General features: G+C 38.1%; 1 protein-coding gene across 2 annotated transcripts in view; it reads left to right on the top strand.

Annotated features, from left to right (window-relative positions):
- grin2cb (glutamate receptor, ionotropic, N-methyl D-aspartate 2Cb) overlaps positions 1-21,894 on the top strand; it is a 55,497-nt gene that overhangs the window by 20,963 nt on the left and 12,640 nt on the right. The window contains exons 2-5 of one of the 2 annotated variants that reach the window (XM_084435051.1): positions 868-1,306; positions 7,660-8,255; positions 11,281-11,395; positions 19,618-19,829. In XM_084435051.1, the coding sequence (XP_084291177.1) occupies positions 884-1,306; positions 7,660-8,255; positions 11,281-11,395; positions 19,618-19,829 (1,346 nt within the window). In that variant the 5' untranslated portion in view covers positions 868-883. The remainder of the gene's footprint in view (positions 1-867; positions 1,307-7,659; positions 8,256-11,280; positions 11,396-19,617; positions 19,830-21,894) is intronic. The other variant, XM_084435052.1, reaches the window with a different exon arrangement.

Below are 21,894 nucleotides of genomic sequence, written 5' to 3'. Positions count from 1 at the left end.
CTCATGAACTCGCGGACGGACTTTACCGGAAGCTAGTGATTACAGTTTATAAAGTTATAATTATGGTTATTTTTCTTACAAAACCACATCACTTCAATTCAGAAGGCCTTTATTTGGAGCCGTGTGGGAGCACTTTTATGATGGATGGATGCACATTTTTGGGCTTCAAAATCTCAGTTACTATTGACTCCCATTATAAAGCATGGAAGAGCCAGGATATTTCTTAATATAACTCTGATCGTGTTTGGCTGAAAGAAGAAAGTAATATACACCTAGGATGGCTTGAGGGTGAGTAAATTATGGGATAGTTTTCATTTTGGGTGAACTAACCAGTCTAGGTACTGTGTTTACAGTTCCTTTTTAACAACAAAAATGTTGTTTTGTTTGTGTAATTATTAAGTTTGCATTTAGTGTGGATGGCACTTGTAGGATATTATTTGTGTGCGCATAATACAGATTTCTGCAGCAGTGCTTTTTATTTGTCACTCTTCTTCACAACAATGCAATGCTGTGTCCTGTTTTCATGCATGACATGCACAGAAATCAATATTGCTGAATAATCCCTGCTCTCTCCCCTTATAAAAATGTAAATGTACACTTTGATTCAACAGTTGTGCTGCTTAATATTTTTGAATTTATAGTTTATAAAATGTCAGACTTGTGTTCTCTATAAGTGATTATAATTTATGTATAAGTATATATATGTATAAGTATATATATATATATATATATATATATATATACTTATACATAAATGATATACACTTATAGAGAACACAAGTCTGACATTTTATAAACTGGCAAACGAGTTACAATTCTGAAATGCTAAGTGTTTGCTCTCTTTCTTTATCTCTGTCTGTCTCTCAGGCTCTAGGAGGCTGAAATGGCCACTCCTCAAGGGTGTTGGGGTCCCTCTCTTCAACTCCTCTTCTTCTTTCATCTGTTACTCAATGTAGTGCCTCCCTGCCAGGGACGTCCATTCTTTGGCCCTCCTTCGGTCAACGTGGCTGTGGTTTTCAGTGGTATGGCTCACCACAGTGAGATCAAGGGCCGTCTGAGTCCAGAAAACTTCCTAGACATGCCCCTGGAAGTGAACCCCATCACCGTGCTTGTGAATGACACTAACCCCAAGGCATTATTCACACGTCTCTGTCAGACTATGGCAGCAGAGAGCCTCCACGGAGTTGTGTTTGAAGATGACGTGGACTCAGAAGCTGTGGCACAAATCTTAGACTTTATCTCCTCTCAGACGTCCATCCCCATAGTAGGCATCAGTGGAGGTTCTGCAGTTGTCATCCCACATAAAGTAAGTGTTTGCAAAGGTGGCAGTGGTAGATCTTAGGGATCTGTCAGCTTAAAGGAAGCAGGTTTAATAAGAAATGGGAATTACCTGAGATCACAATCCATTCAACATTTAAGTTACTACGAAAGGATTGTCCTTGCAACTAGATAAATGACCCTTGGATAACCTAAAATTACATTTTAATGAAGTTGTTTCCCATTATTATTTAACCAACTACAGAAAAGTGTATTCATTGGGTCATATATATGAAACACAAGCAGAACAAATATCTGTACAAATTATTCATAAAGCTTTTTATATATAAAACATTAAAAATGGTCACATTAAGTTGAATGCGATGGAAAATTACTTTTCGGCCTCAAGTAATGTCTGTGTAAATTGTTTGTAAAAATTTTTGTATATACATTTTCACATTGAAATCAGAATTTTTTTACAAATAATTGTCTTTGTGACAAGCACATTTCTTTGTAAATCATTTGTAAAATGGAATCATTTGTTGTTGCATTCCGACAGTGTATTAAAATTAATAAAAAATGTAGCATTGAACTGAATTACACCAATTTACCCACACAAATGCAATGATTTACACTGAAATGTGTTTGTTACATAGAAAATCGTGATGAAAATCTAATTAAATGCACTTAAATGCATTAAGTGCAATTAATTATGCATACAAAACAACATTTTGATTATGTTTCATGAATTAGGTTCAATGTGTGGCCAGCATACCACTTAAGTTTCAATAACATTAGCCTTCATTCATGAACATAAACAGGACATTTATTAGAATTATGACAATGTAACAGAGTCCCCTGTGCTTTACTCGGAGTACAGACTCAGCATGAAAGAAAAACATTGAACATTTATTTCAAATATAAAATCAAGATTTAATCAGGGGTATCTGTGAAATAATTTCAGGGACGCTGTTCTCACAGCTCATATTAGACACAGCGAGTATAAAATAACTGCTGTGAGGTCGACAAACGTTAGCATGTGCATCTGGTTTGTGTGTGTATTTTCCAGTGAGCCCCCTGCACTGACATGCTATTGAACAGATGCGTGGAAAAGGGATTTTGTGAGGTGTGAAAATCAATATGTGTTGTGATGTATAACCAGCACCCAACAGTTGTGTCTCATTTTCCACTGATTACTGAGGTGTGGAAACTTCTGAATAACATCACAAAATGATATAAAATTACAGCCGTTCAATACACGTTTAAGGCAACTGCGTATAAGACTTCCATGACTGTAATTTTACATACCACGTGTGTAGTGAAGGCATTTTGTGTCTCGTTGTAGCTACAAATTACTGTCTTATTGGAAAAAACACAATGCAGTCTTAACGGTCACATCGATTTTTTGGGTTTAACTTTTGAAAAACCTTCACCACCACAACTCATACAAGTTTGAAACAACATGAGGGTAAATTATGGCAAAATGTTCATTTCTGGCTTAACCAATCCTTTCAATTTGAACAAGCATTACTAAAGGCACGTGCAGTTGTGTCACTTTTTCTCTATTAGTGCACGCTGTGCGGATTTTGCAGCATCTGATATCTGAAATCCACAAAAGAAAAAAGTTAACTTTTGAGACAGTAAAACAATCATTACGCGTTCAGACTGGCAAAAGATTTATATCTTTAAATGAGAAACACAATAGCCCTTGATTTAATGGGACAGATGAGTATCTTCAATACCAGCTATAGAGTGGATGACTCCTTCCTGCGCAGCTGTCATTTTCAAATGCCTTTCAGACTTGCACGGATTGCAGAAAAATAAGGTTTATAAGATGTATAAAGTGGAACAGAAAGCCAAAAATATGCGTTTGTCTCCAATGTCAGATCATTTTGTAAGAACTGGATTAAAATGAAGCGTCCTGGCAGGGAATAATTTTTCAGGAGTTTAACCATAGAGCATGAAATATGAAGAACCTGAATAATTTGCCAAATCTTTTGAACAACCCAATGACCATGTTCCTATTTGTATTAAAGAGCACTGAGGGAAAACCTGAAAAGAATCTCTTGCATCCTTCATATTTATAATTTGTATGTAATATGTAATAAAGTCATAATATTTCGGACTGCGCACTGACTTCAGAAATAGACTTCATAGTAAGGGTTAAACATATAAAATATCAATCAAATTAGAAAATTGCATAAAGCTATGAAACATATTTCATACCACATTTCCAGATTGTGGATTAGGCATTTAATCTCCTTTGAGAAATGCGTGCATATCATATCATAAATTTGACGTGATTATACAATTCCTGTTGTATAGGCTTGCGGTGAACGGAGGCAGAGATATGCGACATCCTGTTCTACTTTGTTCGAATCTGGTCATGCTACAGCAAGACAAACCAATGTATATTGCTCATGTAAATCCCATGCAATTGAATTAGCTGTGGCTGATTATTTTGTCTAGCTTTAGGGATTGGACTGTAGGTCACAAACATCTGCTATGGGATTTTTTCTTGAAATCCCAGTAGCATCGGACACTGTCAATGGCCAAGTGCCTTCCAAATAAATAAAGTGAGCTTAAAATATCACTTTGGCACTTGATGTTACAATCTGGGTGGAGCTTCCCTTTTTGGTAAGTGGGTGCCAGCTCCAGACATTAGATTAAGCCTGTGTGAAAAAGAACATGGCCTGAAATGGAATGTATTAATTTACTTAGCAATAAAAAATCCAGGAAATATTAAATATTATTATATATTTTAAAGGGTTAGGTCAGCCAAATTTGATACTTTTGTCATCATTTACTTGTTCCAAACCTGTAGGACTTTCTTTCTTCTGCAGAACACTATAGAAGATATTTGGAAGAATTTAGACATTTTAAGAATTTCATTGTAAGGATAAAAAATACTGAGACATTCTTTAGAATATTGTCTTCCGTGTTTCACGGATGATAGTCAAACATGTTTGGAAAGAAAGAGGGTGAGAAAATGATTTCTTCATTTTAATTATTGAGTGAACTATACAGTACCTTTGAAGACAGGGGCTATTAACTCTGGCCCTCGAGGTCCACTTATACCTGCAGAGTTTATCTCCAACCTTTATCAAACTAACCTGCCTAAAACTTTATAGCAGAGATGGTATTATTATTGGTGGATATTGGGATCCATGGCTCTACCATTGGAGCCTTGAGACCCAATCACATTACAGCCTTGACGTCATTTAATTTTGTGCGACAGTCAATCACTGTTTGCGAATACCTTAGAAATGAATGGGAAGTTACGTAAACTGACTTCTCTTATAAGACAGAAAAAAAAAAATCTGGTTAAATGAATGTTGAATGGCAAACATGTTGGAGATTAGCTGACAGGTTGTCGAATCATTAAATTCTAAGCTGTTTTCCTACAAAAGCAGTTTATTCAGTGCAAGCCTCTCCTCCATTAACATTCATTAAAAAAAAAGAAGAAGTTAAATCGCTTTAAATCGGCTTTGCTTTCTAGAAATCCTAAAGACCTTGATTACCATGTTCAGGTGTGTTTGATAAGGGTTGGAGCAAAACCCTGCAAGAAAGTGGACCTTGAGGGCCAGAGTCAAGAATGCCTGGTTTAACGTCATGTCTGAATAAGTGACTGAGGGTGCATGGCACCTATCGAAACACATGGGACTAAGTTCATGCCTAAAGTGCACATATAGGGAAAGTCCATGAGGGATAATCCCATTTTTCTGCGAATGCAAGTTTTTTCAGACATAAAGCCAGTTTTGACTGCTATGGCATAACTTCCAACTGGTCTTGCTGAGGCTCTTGAGTGCTAATCGCAGGAGAGCTGAGTCTGGGTGATTGTATAACTTCTTAAAGAAAGAAAACTTGTGGAGAAGGAGGACCGGTGAGTCCCAGGGCACCTGATCTCTCTCTCTCCAAGAGGTAGCCTACTTTAACCACAGAAGTTATTTGAAGGACACCGGATCAGTCTGTCAGGGAAGGGGAAAGCTCTTAGTCAGAGAGGAGTCTTGGGAGAATGTCTCTCGGCTCCTGACACTCCCAGACCTCCACACCCATTTTTCTCACTTTGGAACTTAATTGGACACCACCTCCTCCGGTACCTTTGAGTCATCTCATGCTGTGCGGTGGAAGGAAATGCGGTTGGCAGCGTAGGGCATTAGGACGCTCGCTTGTTTGAAGTTAACCAAGTGCAAGTGAAATTAAAACAGCACTAATAGATCATTTTGGGTTTTTTACATGCACAACTGTGGCTTGATATTGACGCTAAGTGTTTTTCTACATGCAAATATAATAGCGCAATTTTTTTTCAAACAGCACATCACACCGGCATGATATTGAACAGCTGCATGGATAAACGAGTATTAGGTGTCAAGTGTAAATCTATTCAATAGGATTACAGAAAGAGGAATAATGGTTGAAAGTCAGGCAATAAATCAAGTCCCTACGTGTGGCTGTGGTACAGATAGGATCAATAGTCTAGTGAATTGTCTTTGCGTTGTAAATCCAATTCTCGTATCTCATACTTTGGAACGTGTTGAAGGTTAATGTTGCTCAGTAATACGTTATTTCAATGGTTTGAGAAAGTCCCATGTACCATGATTGAGTTACTATGGATCTCCTGTAAATGTGTGCAACCTGTAAAACTGAAATGCAGAACAATTATAGTGCCGCGTGAGTTATGGTTCCCATCAGAAGCTCATTCATTGGTCAATTTAAAACATAAATACAGTTTAAATGTTTAGAGTAGGTTGGAATTTTTTTTTTATCTTTTTGAAAAAAGTCTCTTTTGCTTACCAATGTTCCATTTAAAAAAGCCAATTATTTTCTGAAATTTTTTTTACAATTTAAAATAATGGGAGTAAGCCATTATTCCAGTCTTCAGTGTCATATTCAGAATGCAGTGTTGGGGACTGGGGAGCTACTTTGAAAGTGTACAGTAGCTTGTGTAGCTACTTTTAAATCGCTCATAATTTAAAGTAGTTAAGCTAGCCTTTTGAAATAGTAGTTAGTTACACTACAAGTAACTAACAAAAAGTTGCTAACTACATTGAGGTTTTAAAAATACCTTATAAAATATATAACCTTATAATTATATATAATATTTAATTTATAAATCAATCACAACCATGTTTGTCTGGCTCAACAGCTCTTGCAGAGACTTGAAATGGTGAATCATTTCTTTTTGAACTGACTGAATTCGTTTAAAAATTGACTTTAAAACGTCCTCTCTATTTTGGAAAGTCTGATTCCTTATAAAATCAGTTAGTTCAAAATGAATCACAGTAATGAATCGAGTTTTCCAACGATATATATATGACAGAGGATGTATTAAAAGCTTAAAGCAGTATAATGTGAATAGAAAAACACTTGTTTGAAAAACCCTACTGTTAGAAAAAGTAGCTTGTTTCACTTTGGAAACAGCTGAGCTAATGGCACGTCAGTAGACAAGAGCTAAAGGCAAGTTGCTACTTTTAATTCTTCCACAACACTGCCAAAATGCTTAAATTACTTGGCATTGGGGTAGAAACTATTCCTGAATCTTGTAGTGCATGTTCGAATAGTCCTGAGCCGTTTGCCAGATGGTAGAAAAGAGAAAAGTGCCTGTGGCGGGTGACAAGTCGTTCATGATGCGCTTTGTCTTCTTGAGGCAGCGTGTAATGTAGATGTCCTCAACTGCTGGTAGTTGTGTGGCAATTATATTCTGAGCCTTTTTAGCAACCCTTTGTAGGGCTTTCCTTTCTTGTGTGGAGCAGCTGTCATACCTGGATGCAATACACCCTGTAAGGACAGAAAAGTGAAAAAAGCTTTCTTCAGACGCCTAAGGAAATAAAGGCATTGATGAGCCTTTTTAATGATGGATGCTGTGTACTCAGTCCATGTGAGTTTAGAAGTGAGGGTGACCCCTAAGAATCTAATGCTGTTGACTCTCTCTACTTTGTCCCCTCTGAAATAAATGGGTGTGTGTACCTTATTATGCTTCCTAAAGTAGATCACCAGCATCTTAGTTTTACTGACATTGAGAGACAGGTTGTTGTTCAGGCACCATTGTCCCAAAAGCCTCACCTCTTCTCTGTAAGCTGCCTCGTCATCGCTGGTGATCAGACCCACAATGGTGGTATCGTCAGCAAATTTAATAATGGTATTGGAGCTGTGAACAGCCACACAATCATGTGTAAACAAGGACTACAGCACAGGGCTCAATGCGCTTCCCTGTGGCGTGCCAGTGTTGAGGGTCAATGAATGTATAGTTTTACAGTTTTACCTCAGTTATTAGCATGTTAATTGTAACATGTCTTCAGGTTTGGTTATTTTGGTAAGTCCATTCCTTGGAATGATTGCATATATCTCGATTGTAGTGATCAAATGATTGTAGTTCCTTTATCTTCTGTCTTGATTCTGCAGGCTGAAGGCTCTACCTTTCTCCAGATGGGATCTTCTATAGAGCAGCAAATAAATGCAATGTTCAAAGTGATGGAGGAGTACAACTGGGGTAACTTTGTGGTGATCACCAGTTTGTATCCCGGCTACGAGACCTTCGTGGACTACATTCGATCCTTCACGGACACCAGCTACTTCCTGTGGGAGCTGAAGGATGTGCTGAGCTTCGAGATGTCCGTGGGGGCCAATGACATCCGCACACGTAGACTGCTACAGCAGGTGGACTCGCAGGTATATCTAGTGTACTGTTCCCACGAGGAGGCGCAGTACTTGTTCAGGATGGCCTCTGATGTGGGGCTTCTGGGGCCTGGATACATCTGGGTCATCCCCAGTCTGGCTGTAGGGAACCCTGAAGCGTCCCCTCCTGACAGTTTCCCAGTGGGCGTCATCAGTATTATCACAGACCGCTGGAGGAAAACACTGCGCCAGAGGGTTCGGGAAGGAGTGGCAGTCATTGTAAAAGGGGTGTACAGTTTCCACAAGCACAGAGGATTCATTCCTGAGGGTCACAGTGACTGCAATAGTCCTGCCAAATTGAATGCCAACAATTCTCTATTCAGGTAAGACTTTTTCAGACTGCCAAGTTTAGTAAAGGTATTTTTGAAAAGCACCTTTAGATTATTTGTTTTTAAAAAAAGGATTTAAAACCCATGTCTTCCCTTGTGAAAAATAAGTACACTTTAGCATACTTTTAATTAAAAAGAGAACATAGTACAGAATTAGTATACTTTAAAATGCACTTTTATATGGTGTTTGCATACAAATGTGTCTTTGCAGTGTGTGTACACAACCACCATACAATGAAAAAAATCACTCCTTTTTTTTAATTCTCAAAAAGTTTAAACACTCTCAATAATCAGGCCGTTTGGATTTTATGCTCCGCCCACGACCACTGACGGGCTGTCCCGTATTAGCATATTTCTGCCCTCAGCCATTCGACACCCCCCATGGAAGAGAGGGGTGGGGTGAGCAGTTGCTCATTATCATTTAAAGAGACATGCACCGAAACAGGTCACTGTGAACAAAGCTGTTTTTGAGGAGATAAAAAGGGTGTTGTTTTACGCAACCATTGAGGAATTTTAACCAAAGCATATTACAAACCTATCATGAACACCCTAAAGAATCATACCAACTTGTGGAAGATGGGCATCCGATGACCCCTTTAAAAGAATGTTGAGTGTGAACAGAATGTAATGTTTTTGGACTCTTAATTGAATGTTATTTGCAATTAAATGAAAATGTATTGTTGTGTACATTTATATTAAATGCAGTTAGCTGAACTTTAGAGTGCTTTTTTGAACCACTTCTTTATATGTCATTTCATAATTACTTCTTTTGAAATATGGTTAAACTGTTCTGCCGAGCAGAAAATGTACTGACAAGCATTTATGATCAACTAAAATACATGTTAATGTCATTTAAAATTTATTTAAATATACTTGTAATTACACATTTCTAATAATGAAGTTTAAGTTGACATTTAAAGTGTACAGTATTAACTTTAAATGTAATATCGAATAACAAACTACTGTACAAATTATTATCAAGTACCTTACATGTGTTTTAGTGTGTTAGACCACACATCTACACGTGCACTTCTTTAAAGCATGAGAAAAGATCATTAAAACATAATGATTTAAAATGTACTTAAAGTAAAACTTTTAATTTGACATTATTACAAAGGGCACTTTGTACTTAATTGTGTTAAGAAACAGTCATGATGAAAATGTATTCTTTTTTGGACCTTTATATTAATATTATATTATCTCTCATTATTGTGGTTTATTGATCTTTATCAATATCATGTCTTAAAAGAAAGAGAAAAACATTATCATAGACATCCCTTTGGAATATCTGGAGTACTCTGACTGCCAGTAATGTTTTATGAAGCTGTCATATATTTAGTCCTCCCTTGGCCAGCATTGCCCTATTTTTTGTCAAAAATGTTGATCACATCAAATTCAACAGGAAAGTGTGGGTGGCAAATTTACAAATACTCAAAGTCCTGACAATTTTAATTCTCGCAGCTTAGTTGGCCGCTGGAGATTTCATCATAAACAGCTTTCCAGACAAAACATTGCATTTTTTGCACTTTTTCTTGTGGTCTTTCTCCCTTGTAATGAGACTGGGAGATTCTCCAGATTTCCTTGTTAAATCTGCCATTCACCTGGGAGTCACCGTCCTCATTAAATAGTGTTCCAATTGCCTCTCCGAGCTTTCTGTGATCAAGCGTATCAGAGACACATGAGTGACTGGGTTCTCCATCCGGAATGTTCCCAGGCTTCGGTGCTGTTCAGGTGTCTGCCCGTTTCTCTGGCATAAAAAGAAACGTCTGTTGGAAGACAGTTTATAAATCTTTAAAGAACTGGCTTTTCAGACGTGTGACTAGTTGGGCATTATCAAAGAATTCATCAGGCGGCAAAAAGGAATGCATTCTCTTGGGGGGGAAAAGACGTTATATTAGTAGGATGGTCTGAGTTGACATGGTAAGATGGGTAGAGGAAGGAATGAAAATTACATATTTGCTTACCCTCGTGTTATTTCATCTATCTTCTTCACATGGTCCTTTTTAATACACAACAAAAACCGACAACGAAAAAATGGCAATAAAAGTAAGTTAACTCAAGAACCACTGTTTCATGTTGAACTTGAGAACTGGATCATTGAATGAATTGTTATTTTCAATGAATTGTTCACAAAACTGACTGATTCGTTCACAAAACTCAGTGACTCAATGATCAAATCTCAGCAGTTGTCAAATTAATAGCTCACAGGAAAGGAAGATTATTGGTGAATAATCTTACATTTCCATCTGTTTGTCATGTATTGTTGTGTAGGCTACTTTTAATTTTTTTTTTTTTTTTTTTTTTTTTTTTCATATTTCCAGACAGGTAAAATTTGCACTGCCATTTTATATATTTTTTTTATACAGAGTAATTTGAAATGACATGAGGGTACATAAATGGTAACAGGATTTAAATATTTTGCCATATTTGTCCAATATAATGCATTCTCTTGCATAGCTGAGATTGAATAGGTCTTTATAAGTTTTGTTGTTTGCAAAGGAGCTATAAATCTTAGAGAAGGTGGATAAGTTGGATATAGAGTGGTGTATTTGAGTTCCTCTGAAGATTTTGTTGTTGATAGTTGTATAGTCATGTCATGATTTTAGCCATTATTGAAATGATGTCTGAATAATGATAACTGCTACTGCACTTTTTATCATTAAAATTGAATGACATTGTTAAATCCTGCCTCATGTTCTGCTCCACCAGTAGCTGGTTCTATAAGTGAGCAATTCGTTTAGTAAAAATGTTCAGGTCTATGAGACAAGGAGGATTAAAAGAGAGAGAATGAATACTGTAAATGTATTAGTGTCTGTACGCTCTGATTTATATTCATTTGACTTGGTGGGGAGAAAATATTATAGGCTTGTATTTGAAATGTCCTCCTTTCTGCCTAATAGTCTTCTGTCTCATTTCAGAGATTGATCAAATCCAAGCAATTGTACAATCACTTAAAATTCAAATCGACTTTTTTTTTTTTTTTGGTTTACTAATTTAAAGCTACTAATTTGTTCTACAGGCATATGCTAAATGTGTCATGGGAGCATAAGGACCTCTCCTTCAACGCTGATGGCTATCTCACTAATCCTTCCATGGTGATCATTGCTTTGGATCGAGAGAGACACTGGGACAAGGTTAGTCTTATGATTAGATGGACCAATAACAATAATAATGTTCACCACACATAGCTGGAATATGGAACATACACAGATCTGGAGATACAGTTTCCTTTAGTGTTTTATCTATTCCTTATAGAAGTAAGTGTTTGGAAGTCATGTCTATGTATTTCTGGAACACCCTTTAGCAGTGGTCTCCAACATGGTGCCCGCGGGCACCTGGTAGTCCGCATGGAGTCTGAGAGTCGCCCGCCAAGCACGTTCTATAAATAGCCAGAAATGTAATCTTTCATTTTCTTTCTTTTCTTCATTTCATTTTTTTTTCATGATAATAACATAAAATGAGAAAAATAACTAATTGTAACTTTTCATATAACATTAAAACATAATCAAATCATTCAATCATTTTAAATATTTAGAATCTGAGCATATCGACGTACGTTACGTTTGTGCTAAACAAAACCCGTTACTTTTATGCTATTATTCTGTGAGTTGTGGCGGTCACGGGCAGACGGCATAAATAAGATAAATTTAACTATAAAAAAGAAAAAAGATGAATTATGGATGATGATGCAGGTCATGCAAAAAAGAAAAAGACTTATTATTTTAACGAGGAGTGGGAGACAGAATTCCTCTTCACTAACGTTAAAGATAAAGCTGTATGCATCATCTGTGGAGCTAGTAATACGATTGCCAAGAGACACAAAGCGGAGAGACATTTCACCACAATCCACAAGACCTTCAATGTCTGTTATCCACCAGTTACATCACTTAGAAAAGAAAAAGTTAGTGAGATGAAAGCAACATTAAGGAGGCAGCAATCATTTTTTATAAGACCCGCTAAAAAGTCACAGGCTGCAACCGAAGCTTCATTTAGAGTTGCTCATTTTTTGACGAAACACAAAAAACCTTTCTCGGATGTTGAAGGGAGCACGTGTCAAGGGAGCACGTGTGTTTTGGAGTTGCAAGTACATTAAGACATGAGCAACAAAAACTCATTTGTGGTTGAGAGGAGAGAATCGGTGTAACCCGAATCGGTTTATTTATTTTAGTTTATTTGGTTGAAACATTCAATAGCATGTGTGTGTGAGTGTGTATATATATATATACAGTGGGGAGAACAAGTATTTGATACACTGCCGATTTTGCAGGTTTTCCTACTTACAAAGCATGTAGAGGTCTCGTCTGTAATTTTTATCATAGGTACACTTCAACTGTGAGAGACGGATTTAAAAAAAAAAATCCAGAAAATAACAGTGTATGATTTTTGAATAATTAATTTGCATTTTATTGCATGACATACGTATTTGATCACCTACCAACCAGTAGGGGTGTAAATCGGAGCCTACATGACGATTCGATACGATACCGATTTCTTAAGCCAACGATTCGATTATTTTCGATACTTCAGAATTCCCCGCGATACGATTCGATTCGATTCAATACTAGATTTTTACATGATATCTATTAAGTTTCAAATAAATCAACAAAAATAATAAATAATTTGCCTTTTATTGAAAATACAGAATACAATTGCATGTCACAAAGAAATTGTTTTTCCATCTCCACGAATTAGACGAGTGTTGTTCATTATGTCGCCTTGTTGAGGTAAATTGTAGTTTTCCTTGCTTTACCCTGGTCTTAAAGTAGAAAAGATGACTGTGAAAAATAGTAGAATTAAATTAAATACATTTATGGTGAGATTACTACAGTTTATTTAATTAAACGCATTTATGGTGAAATTACTACATTTTCATGTCAATCTGTGTTCATTTTGACCACGAAACATGCGCTGTCACTTTAATTCAGCGTTTGCAGCACAGCATAAATAGACTCGGTGCGGAAACGATCTCTGCACTGCTGTATAAGCACCGCAACCGGAACGGATCGACGGACCGCATCCGCGTGCAGTGTGAAAGCTCTGACCTGTTAACATGGGTACTGAAAAAAATACACACCGCATACGCATTGCAAACGGAGTGCAAACAGGCGCAATCAGACAAACGGCAACTCTTACCACTGCTCCATCTGTTTTTCCTGAAGCCAAAATACTTCCACACCCATGACTTAACGCCGACTGGAGTGTGTAACATTTCACTTTCATTGCCAGCTCGCTCTGACGGATCCATCGCTCTTGAAAGTCAGACTCAACAATGTGTGTGAACATAGATAGACTGTGAAACGTAAGTAACGCGTGTGAAGCGGTGTGAAGTAGAAGACAATAGTGAGGTTAGCGCCACCCGCAGCTTAGTAGGTTGTACGCATATGTCGGAGCAGATGCTGAAAATAGACAGGCGGCAAAATAAACACATTAATCGATACTCTTGCGGACGCATCGATGCATCGAATCGTTGGCTGTATAATCGATGCATTGATACGAATCGATTAATATTTACACCCCTACCAACCAGTAAGAATTCCGTCTCTCACAGACCTGTTAGTTTTTCTTTAAGAAGCCCTCCTGTTCTCCACTCATTACCTGTATTAACTGCACCTGTTTGAACTCGTTACCTGTATAAAAGACACCTGTCCACACACTCAATCAAACAGACTCCAACCTCTCCACAATGGCCAAGAACAGAGAGCTGTGTAAGGACATCAGGGATAAAATTGTAGACCTGCACAAGGCTGGGATGGGCTACAGGACAATAGGCAAGCAGCTTGGTGAGAAGGCAACAACTGTTGGCGCAATTATCATAAAATGGAAAAAGTTAAAGATGATGGTCAATCTCCCTCGGTCTGGGGCACCATGCAAGATCTCACCTTGTGGGGCATCAATGATCATGAGGAAGGTAAGGGATCATCACAGAACTACACGGCAGGACCTGGTTAATGACCTGAAGAGAGCTGGGACCACAGTCTCAAAGAAAACCATTAGTAACAAACTACGCCGTCATGGATTAAAATCCTGCAGTGCACGCAAGGTCCCCCTGCTCAAGCCAGCACATGTCCAGGCCCGTCTAAAGTTTGCCAATGACCATCTGGATGATCCAGAGGAGGAATGGGAGAAGGTCATGTGGTCTGATGAGACAAAAATAGAGCTTTTTGGTCTAAACTCCACTCGCCGTGTTTGGAGGAAGAAGAAGGATGAGCACAACCCCAAGAACACCATCTCAACCGTGAAGCATGGAGGTGGAAACATCATTCTTTGGGGATGCTTTTCTGCAAAGGGGACAGGACGACTGCACCGTATTGAGGGGAGGATGGATGGGGCCATGTATCGCGAGATCTTGGCCAACAACCTCCTTCCCTCTGTAAGAGCTTTGAAGATGGGTCGTGGCAGGGTCGTGGCTGGGTCTTCCAGCATGACAACGACCCGAAACACACAGCCAGGGCAACTAAGGAGTGGCTCCGTAAGAAGCATCTCAAGGTCCTGGAGTGGCCTAGCCAGTCTCCAGACCTGAACCCAATAGAAAATCTTTGGAGGGAGCTGAAAGTCCGTATTGCCCAGCGACAGCCCCGAAACCTGAAGGATCTGGAGAAGGTCTGTATGGAGGAGTGGGCCAAAATCCCTGCTGCAGTGTGTGCAAACCTGGTCAAGAACTACAGGAAACGTATGATCTCTGTAATTGCAAACAAAGGTTTCTGTACCAAATATTAAGTTCTGCTTTTCTGATGTATCAAATACTCATGCAATAAAATGCAAATGAATTACTTAAAAATCATACAATGTGATTTTCTGGATTTTTGTTTTAGATTTTGTCACTCACAGTTGAAGTGTACCTATGATCAAAATCACAGACCTCTTCATGCTTTGTAAGTGGGAAAACCTGCAAAATCGGCAGTGTATCAAATACTTTTTCTCCCCACTGTATATGCATTTTAATATCTTTTTAGCTTTTATTAATCACAGATTTTCAAATGAATAGATAAAAAATCAGAAATTCCTGCCTCATAGACTCTTCCAACGCTGGACATTTATACCGTCCACATCCGGAGGTCATGATGCAATTACACTTGGCTTTCTGAAACAGCCTTTTCTTCCTCACATGGCCAGCCCTCCAGCACTTTGGCCTCTGTGATAGGGACATGTGTAGGCCGCCTGGCAATGTGTGAACACCACCTGACTACAAAAAGAGATTAGAGGAATAAACAGAGATCAAAATGACATCCAAATTTACATCCGGTCATCACGCCCTCCTCTCGGTGGATTAAAGGATACGGATATTAGAGGATGTGTGTTGTCATCTAAATCTGCATATAGAAAAAAAAACGTGCTCAGATTCTCAGTCCTGTTGATGGCTAGTAGATGACAACTAAACTGAAAGAGCTTTTGTAACCTTGTTTCGAAAGTAGAATGTAAATGTTTTCTGTAAATTTCAGGGGCTGGGCATTTTTTTGCCACTTGTTTGTGTTATTTCAACAATCCAGATGCTAAATATGCTGCAATTAAAAAGAAATATTTAAATTAGTTAACTCGCTCTTTTTAGCTCAAACAAGCCTTCTTTCTATGTAAATTAGGCTCATACATTGTGCCTTATTCACAAAAATCATTGCTTTTTGCCAGGCAGAACTAGCATTGTGCTGTTAACAGTCATGTGTGGGAATTTAATTTAAAAGAGATGTTTGAGTACATTTTTAATTGATCATGACAGCAGTAATTCATCAAATGATAATCAAATGATGGAGAAAACCATTATAATTGGGACTTTATCCAGCCACACTGTCAACGTGCACTTGTGGTGCACGAATCAAGTGTCTGAACCTCTGCAGTTCCAGCATTGTATGCTAGCTTTTGCAAGTGTGCTCTATTTAGCTTGACATGCAAATGTTTTTGCAGGTGCGTTTGCTGATTTGCATAATTCCTTTAGTAAATTAAGCACTAACACAATGCAGACCGTGTGTGCAAATAAACTGCACAATTAGTGGGAGTAATTCGTACAAGTACATGACAAGTAGATTTACGTGTAAAGGAGTTATTTTTGAAAAGTTTTGATCGATTTTTCTTTTAAAGAAAAAGTCTTTAGTTTAAACTCTTGCCTCTGGCCTTCATGGCTCACCTGACCCCCCTCTGTGTGACATAACAGTTTATCTATATCTGGCCACCTTGCTCTGTAGCCCCTCTCACGCTCCCATTGACACTCTCTGCACCACCTCACTTTCCCATGCTGCGCACACCCTGCTCATGTTGTGTGCTGAAGTCATTAGCAAGATGAATCATTGCTTCCTTTTTTTAAAGTACAGGCGTACTGACAGCACCAAGACTGCTCTGCTGGTACCATGATAGTATCTCCAAGACAGACAAAACCCAAATGACACAGATCCTTCTGGGAAAAACACTGCTTTCGAAAAAACATCCTTGTGCATCTGTGCTATTGTGAGATTTGGAAGGAAATGCTTCAGGATCCAGATATATTGCATTGGACATCAAGTGGCGACCTGAAACAGTATGAGACGTAAAACACAAAAGTAGAAAGTAAACAAAAACAATGGCATCCTCTGAGAAATCTGTCTAATTTGTTTAGCTTCTGTCAAATATAGTTTGATAGAACACTCTGCCTACAAATACAAAGTTCTGTCCTTAACTCAATCTGCTTGCAATCACATCATCTCTATAGGTCACAGCTGATTGGTTCCTGCTGTATCAGTAGCCAATGAGCTCACTGCTCAAACTTCAAATACTGGTCAGCATTTTGTCTAGCAGTTGCAGTGCGCTTTCAGAAACCCTCCACCTTCCCCAGCTCCACCTATATAGATCTTCTACGGGTAATGTACGCTATATTGTACAGCAGCAGCATGTCTTACATGCTCACAGCAGCGTGTCGTGTATGTATTGGCACGGCAGTAGCAAATCCTGTACAATAACCAACAACAGCAGCAATAACAACAGCATCAGTGTAGCAGATCTATTCTGCCAAAACCAAACATATCAACATTCTCATATCCATTACCAAACACTCAGAGAGTTGTCTTAACAGAACTAAGTATATGGGGAGTATTTAATGGTGTTTTCTTCTCATTTAAAGGTAATAAGGTAATTTTACTGTCTTAACTATCCACAATTAAATGGTTAGTTGCATTTTTTTATATATGCATTTAATGCTTCTGCTTTTTCTGCTGTCCACAACCCTTTCAGAACAGACCTGCAACCCATTTTCGGTTGTGAACTGCAATAGACAAAATGCTGTCGTAGTTTAAGTACATGATGACTTGGTTAAGTTTTAGACCACAGATCTGTATGATCAGTGGTTTGGACAGACATTTGTTTTTGAAAATTTCAGCTAAAGAATCCCATATATGCTAGGCGGCTGTAAAACGAAATAGGCTATTCCAAATAACAGATATCTACTCCGACCGAAATCTGGTTTGCACCTCAGAACGAGAATAGAATACCCTGTTATTACAGCCATTATAGTCTGCTGAATTACTATACCTCTCACTTTCACTACACAGCCTATTTCAGTTGCTAATCTGAAAGTGCTCACTAAAACAGGTATAGACAGAAATAACTGCTGGGCTTTGTCTGGATTCATTCTTTACACATAAAGAACAGTTTCCACGACGCAGCCCTCATTTAATGTGCAAATAAAATGTTCTTTAGTGCTCTTGTCGTCATTGCTAATGATCAGATGTGATGTGCCACCAGGCTGTCATGTTATCCACACCTGGAGTCTAGAGATTGAATCTATTTGTTCTGCTGAAGTTTATGAATGATTCTTCTATAAATCCCTGTTGCCGAGGCTTATCACGCTCACTTCCCCTCACAGCTAATACCATAACCAAACATGGATTACAATTCCCAAGCTGAAAAGCCTCGGCTGCATTTGGGAAAGGCTGTCAAACAGCTGCTGCACAATTAGTGGCAACACTTTCTTGAGCTTTCCTGTCTTTTGCCTTAAAAGGATATGCAACAGTGCATCCTTCTTTAGCTCTTTTACATTTTTCTTTAAAAAATATGCTGCAAAAAATGGCTGTTTGCTCAAAATCTGTAGCAGGGGTCACACATTCAAGAAGCAGTCAGGTAATAACAACCCCAGCTAATGGACTGCAGCTTTTAGATAGAGGAGTGTATGTTCTTCTCTCGTGTAACTTTAAAACAGGGTCACAGAGACGGACAGCAGGTTCGTACTTCTCCCCCCTTGGTATTTGGGTGTGACGCATTGATTCTTGGGAAATTTCAGTAGAGGCGCCCCTGAGTCAGACTCTCCATAGTCTCTTTTAAGCTGAGCTGGGCCAGTGGGTTGAGCTCTCTCTGGATAATAGGGCTTTTCCACAGTCTACAAACAGCTCTGTAAAGATTCCCCATGAGCCTCTGAGCCCTGGGAGATTTACGGCTTTGTGCAACACCTTCATTACTGGAGTAGTATAAATTCTAACCATTATTACAAATTCATTTTAAGTTCAGAGGAAAACCCCCCAAAAATAAGAGCAATAAAAGAGAATAACATAAGAAAGCTTTGATTATACATCACGATGATGATGTGACAAACGAATAATGCATTGTATTGTACAGTGAATTATAAATACAACATACCCGTGAGGAAGACACCATGAATTGCACTTTGGAACATTTTCCTTTATCACCTCTGTCGAATGTTTGCTTGTGTGGTTTTGCCTATCTAAAGACAAGGATACAAGGTGATAGAATCCCCTACATGGATCAAATTAAACCGGAAATGACAAAAATTGTCTTATACCATGCATGCACACAATCTACTACATGCCAATCGTCTAATGTATTGTTTTTCTGTTTCTTTTGTTTTTTTTTAGCAAGTAAAAGGCCTCTTAATATCATTCTAAAAGCATCCACCTTCAGGTTGTGGTACATGTGTCTTTTCGTTGTGAAATCTTTACTGTTTTTTTTTTTTTAACTAAACGTAAGAATATCTTTTATATTGTTAGTAATATTTGAAGATTAACACTTTTTCTTACGTTTCGGCCTCTGAATAAAATGTAGGGTTTTTTTTTTTCTCCTCGAGTATGAGCTCTTTATTATCCTATTTCATACCAAAAATGTCAAATGCATCAAATATGACACTCAACTAAAAAAATCTTCTTCTTTTTTTTAACCTTTTCTGACAGTTATTTAAAATGTCAGGTTTTATGGTTAATGAAAATCTAAAAATGCAAAAGGATTTATGTGAGGGATAGCTTCAGGATTAAGGCATAGAAAATATAATTAGTATTAAAACAGTAGAAGTCAATAAAGAAATGTCTATCTGTGTATGTTTTAACCTTTGGTTTGTTTGCAATTCGTAAGGTTTAACCCACATTTAAACCTCTTCTGAAACCCTCCACAGGTAGGAAACTATGAGGGAGGGATTCTGCAGATGCGTTACCCTGTATGGCCCCGTTTTGGCAGCTTCCTGGAACCCGTATCTGACAACCGCCACCTGACTGTGGCCACGCTGGAGGAGAGGCCTTTCGTCGTCGTGGAGAGTGTTGATCCTGCCACGGGCACTTGTGTGCGCAATACTGTGCCGTGCCGTCGGCAGTCCAACCGGACTGAAAGGTACACCTGTGAATGTGACTTCAAAAGGTCAACATCTGTGGCTGTTGTTTATGAAGATATTCATCAAATGGGGTTGTTTATGAAACCAATATCTAGAAAATTTCATAAAGAGCACAGTCTCCACATTACATCATCCTCTCTCTGCTGCACATTGCAAATGTACTATTTGATTACATTGATCTTTAAAATGAATTGTCTCTTATTAAGGGGAGCAATAAAGAGTGTCCACTGGATGGATTGTACCTAGTTCAGGGATAATAGGTACCCATTAATAATTATAAAATAAGCAGCAGCAACCTTTTCACTTTCTAGAATGAGTCATTATACAAAAACAAACAAGAACATTTGAAACCGAGAAAGAGTTTTACTAAACTTTAGGTGGAAACGTCTAACATTTAATATTAAGACAATATTCACCACATTCTGCCTACAGTATGTACCACTGTTTTCTATAATATTTGCCTTTTTTTTCTGATATTAGAAAAAATAAAACCCAGACTGCTAATTAAAAAGAAAAGCCTAATAACGCCTACACAAAACTGGCAAACATCCCCATTTACCAATATGCCACGAGAGTCACTTAGCATATGCAACTTGTTACAGTCCAGCAAGCCTATTACACACTTTATTGGGATGTTGCATCTGCAAGCTTGAAGAGAGTTTAAGATGCAGCTAATTACTGAACCTTAGTTCACCCACAAAATGAAAAAAACTAAATGTATGACTTACTTTCTTCTGTGCAAGAATCTTCAGAATCTTAGGCCTGTTTAGTTGCTGTGTACTCTAACTCTTTTATGAGAACATCACCTTATAGCAAAAGACTGTTAAAAGGACTTACTAGTATTTTTTAGACTTTCTAAAAATGGAAATGAGACACAACTTAAGCACCTTGGAGGCTCCCAAACTCGGCTACTAAATGTTAGTGTTCTCATTGAATGCCAACAATTCTTATCTTGATTTACCAGAGGGCTTAATGATTTAAACAGAAGCTCATTGGACTGAAGACCCGAGACCTATTATTAGGAATTGTTTTGCTCATTCCACCAATTAATCCCTCAACCCTCCTTGCCCTAGGCATAAACTTGCTATTTAAAACATGTGACTCCTTGATCACTGTAATTTGCTTTCCTCTGTCGAATCGATGGAATTCCTAGACATGATGAACAATAAAATAGTTTAATTTCCAAAAGTTGGTTCCTCCAGGTAAATGAAAGCAGATTCAGTGAATTGTGTAGCTCTGGAGGTAACACATACTGAGTGAGGAGTGTGTCATGCCCAGAGAGAGAGAGAGAGAGAGATGACAGGCTCATTATGGCTCCATGCTGAGGGGAGAGAGTGTAAATAAATCATAAAGCAGAGTAATCACCCCTTGGGGAGCGTGTGATGGCTGAAGGGGAAACAATGATCAATAACTGTAATGGTGACGTTCTGCTCTGGGCCCATCACACACCTTCATGCTAATTGGCACCCATGTTCAGAAAGTTCTGAAAAGTATGACAACTGCTTTTAATTGGACCTGAGGTAACAATGGGCATTTTTGATGTTTGAGTGAATTTATGGATTTATTATACAATGATTCCCAATTCTTGTCTACCAATGTGTTTTACACATGCCAATTAGTCAAACACACGTTTTCTCTAGCACTGGCTTTGTATATTGGTTTCAAACAGTTAAATAATTTGATAATTCTTTCCTTAAAGGGATAGTTTAAAAATGTTTGTCATCATTTACTCACCCTCCAGTTGTCCCAAACCCTGAAGCTAATATTTCTTCTGTTGAACACAAATGAAGATATTTTGAAGAATGTTGGTTACCAGACAGTTGACAGTAGCCATTGACTTCCATAGTAGGAAAAAATTGTATGGAAGTAAATGGCTACTGTCGACTGTCTGGTTACCAACATTCTTCAAAATATCTTTGTTTGTGTTCAACAGAAGAAACTCAAACAGGTTTGGAACAACTTGAGGTTGAGTAAATGATGACAGAATGTTCATTTTTGGGTGAACTATCCCTTTAAACATAATTTTTTTGTCCAAATGTATCACTTCCATGCATTAGGACAAGA

The sequence above is a fragment of the Rutilus rutilus genome (assembly GCF_951802725.1).
Source record: "Rutilus rutilus genome assembly, chromosome: 16".
Lineage (NCBI taxonomy): Eukaryota > Metazoa > Chordata > Actinopteri > Cypriniformes > Leuciscidae > Rutilus > Rutilus rutilus.
This window is presented reverse-complemented; position numbering and strand designations above follow the sequence as displayed.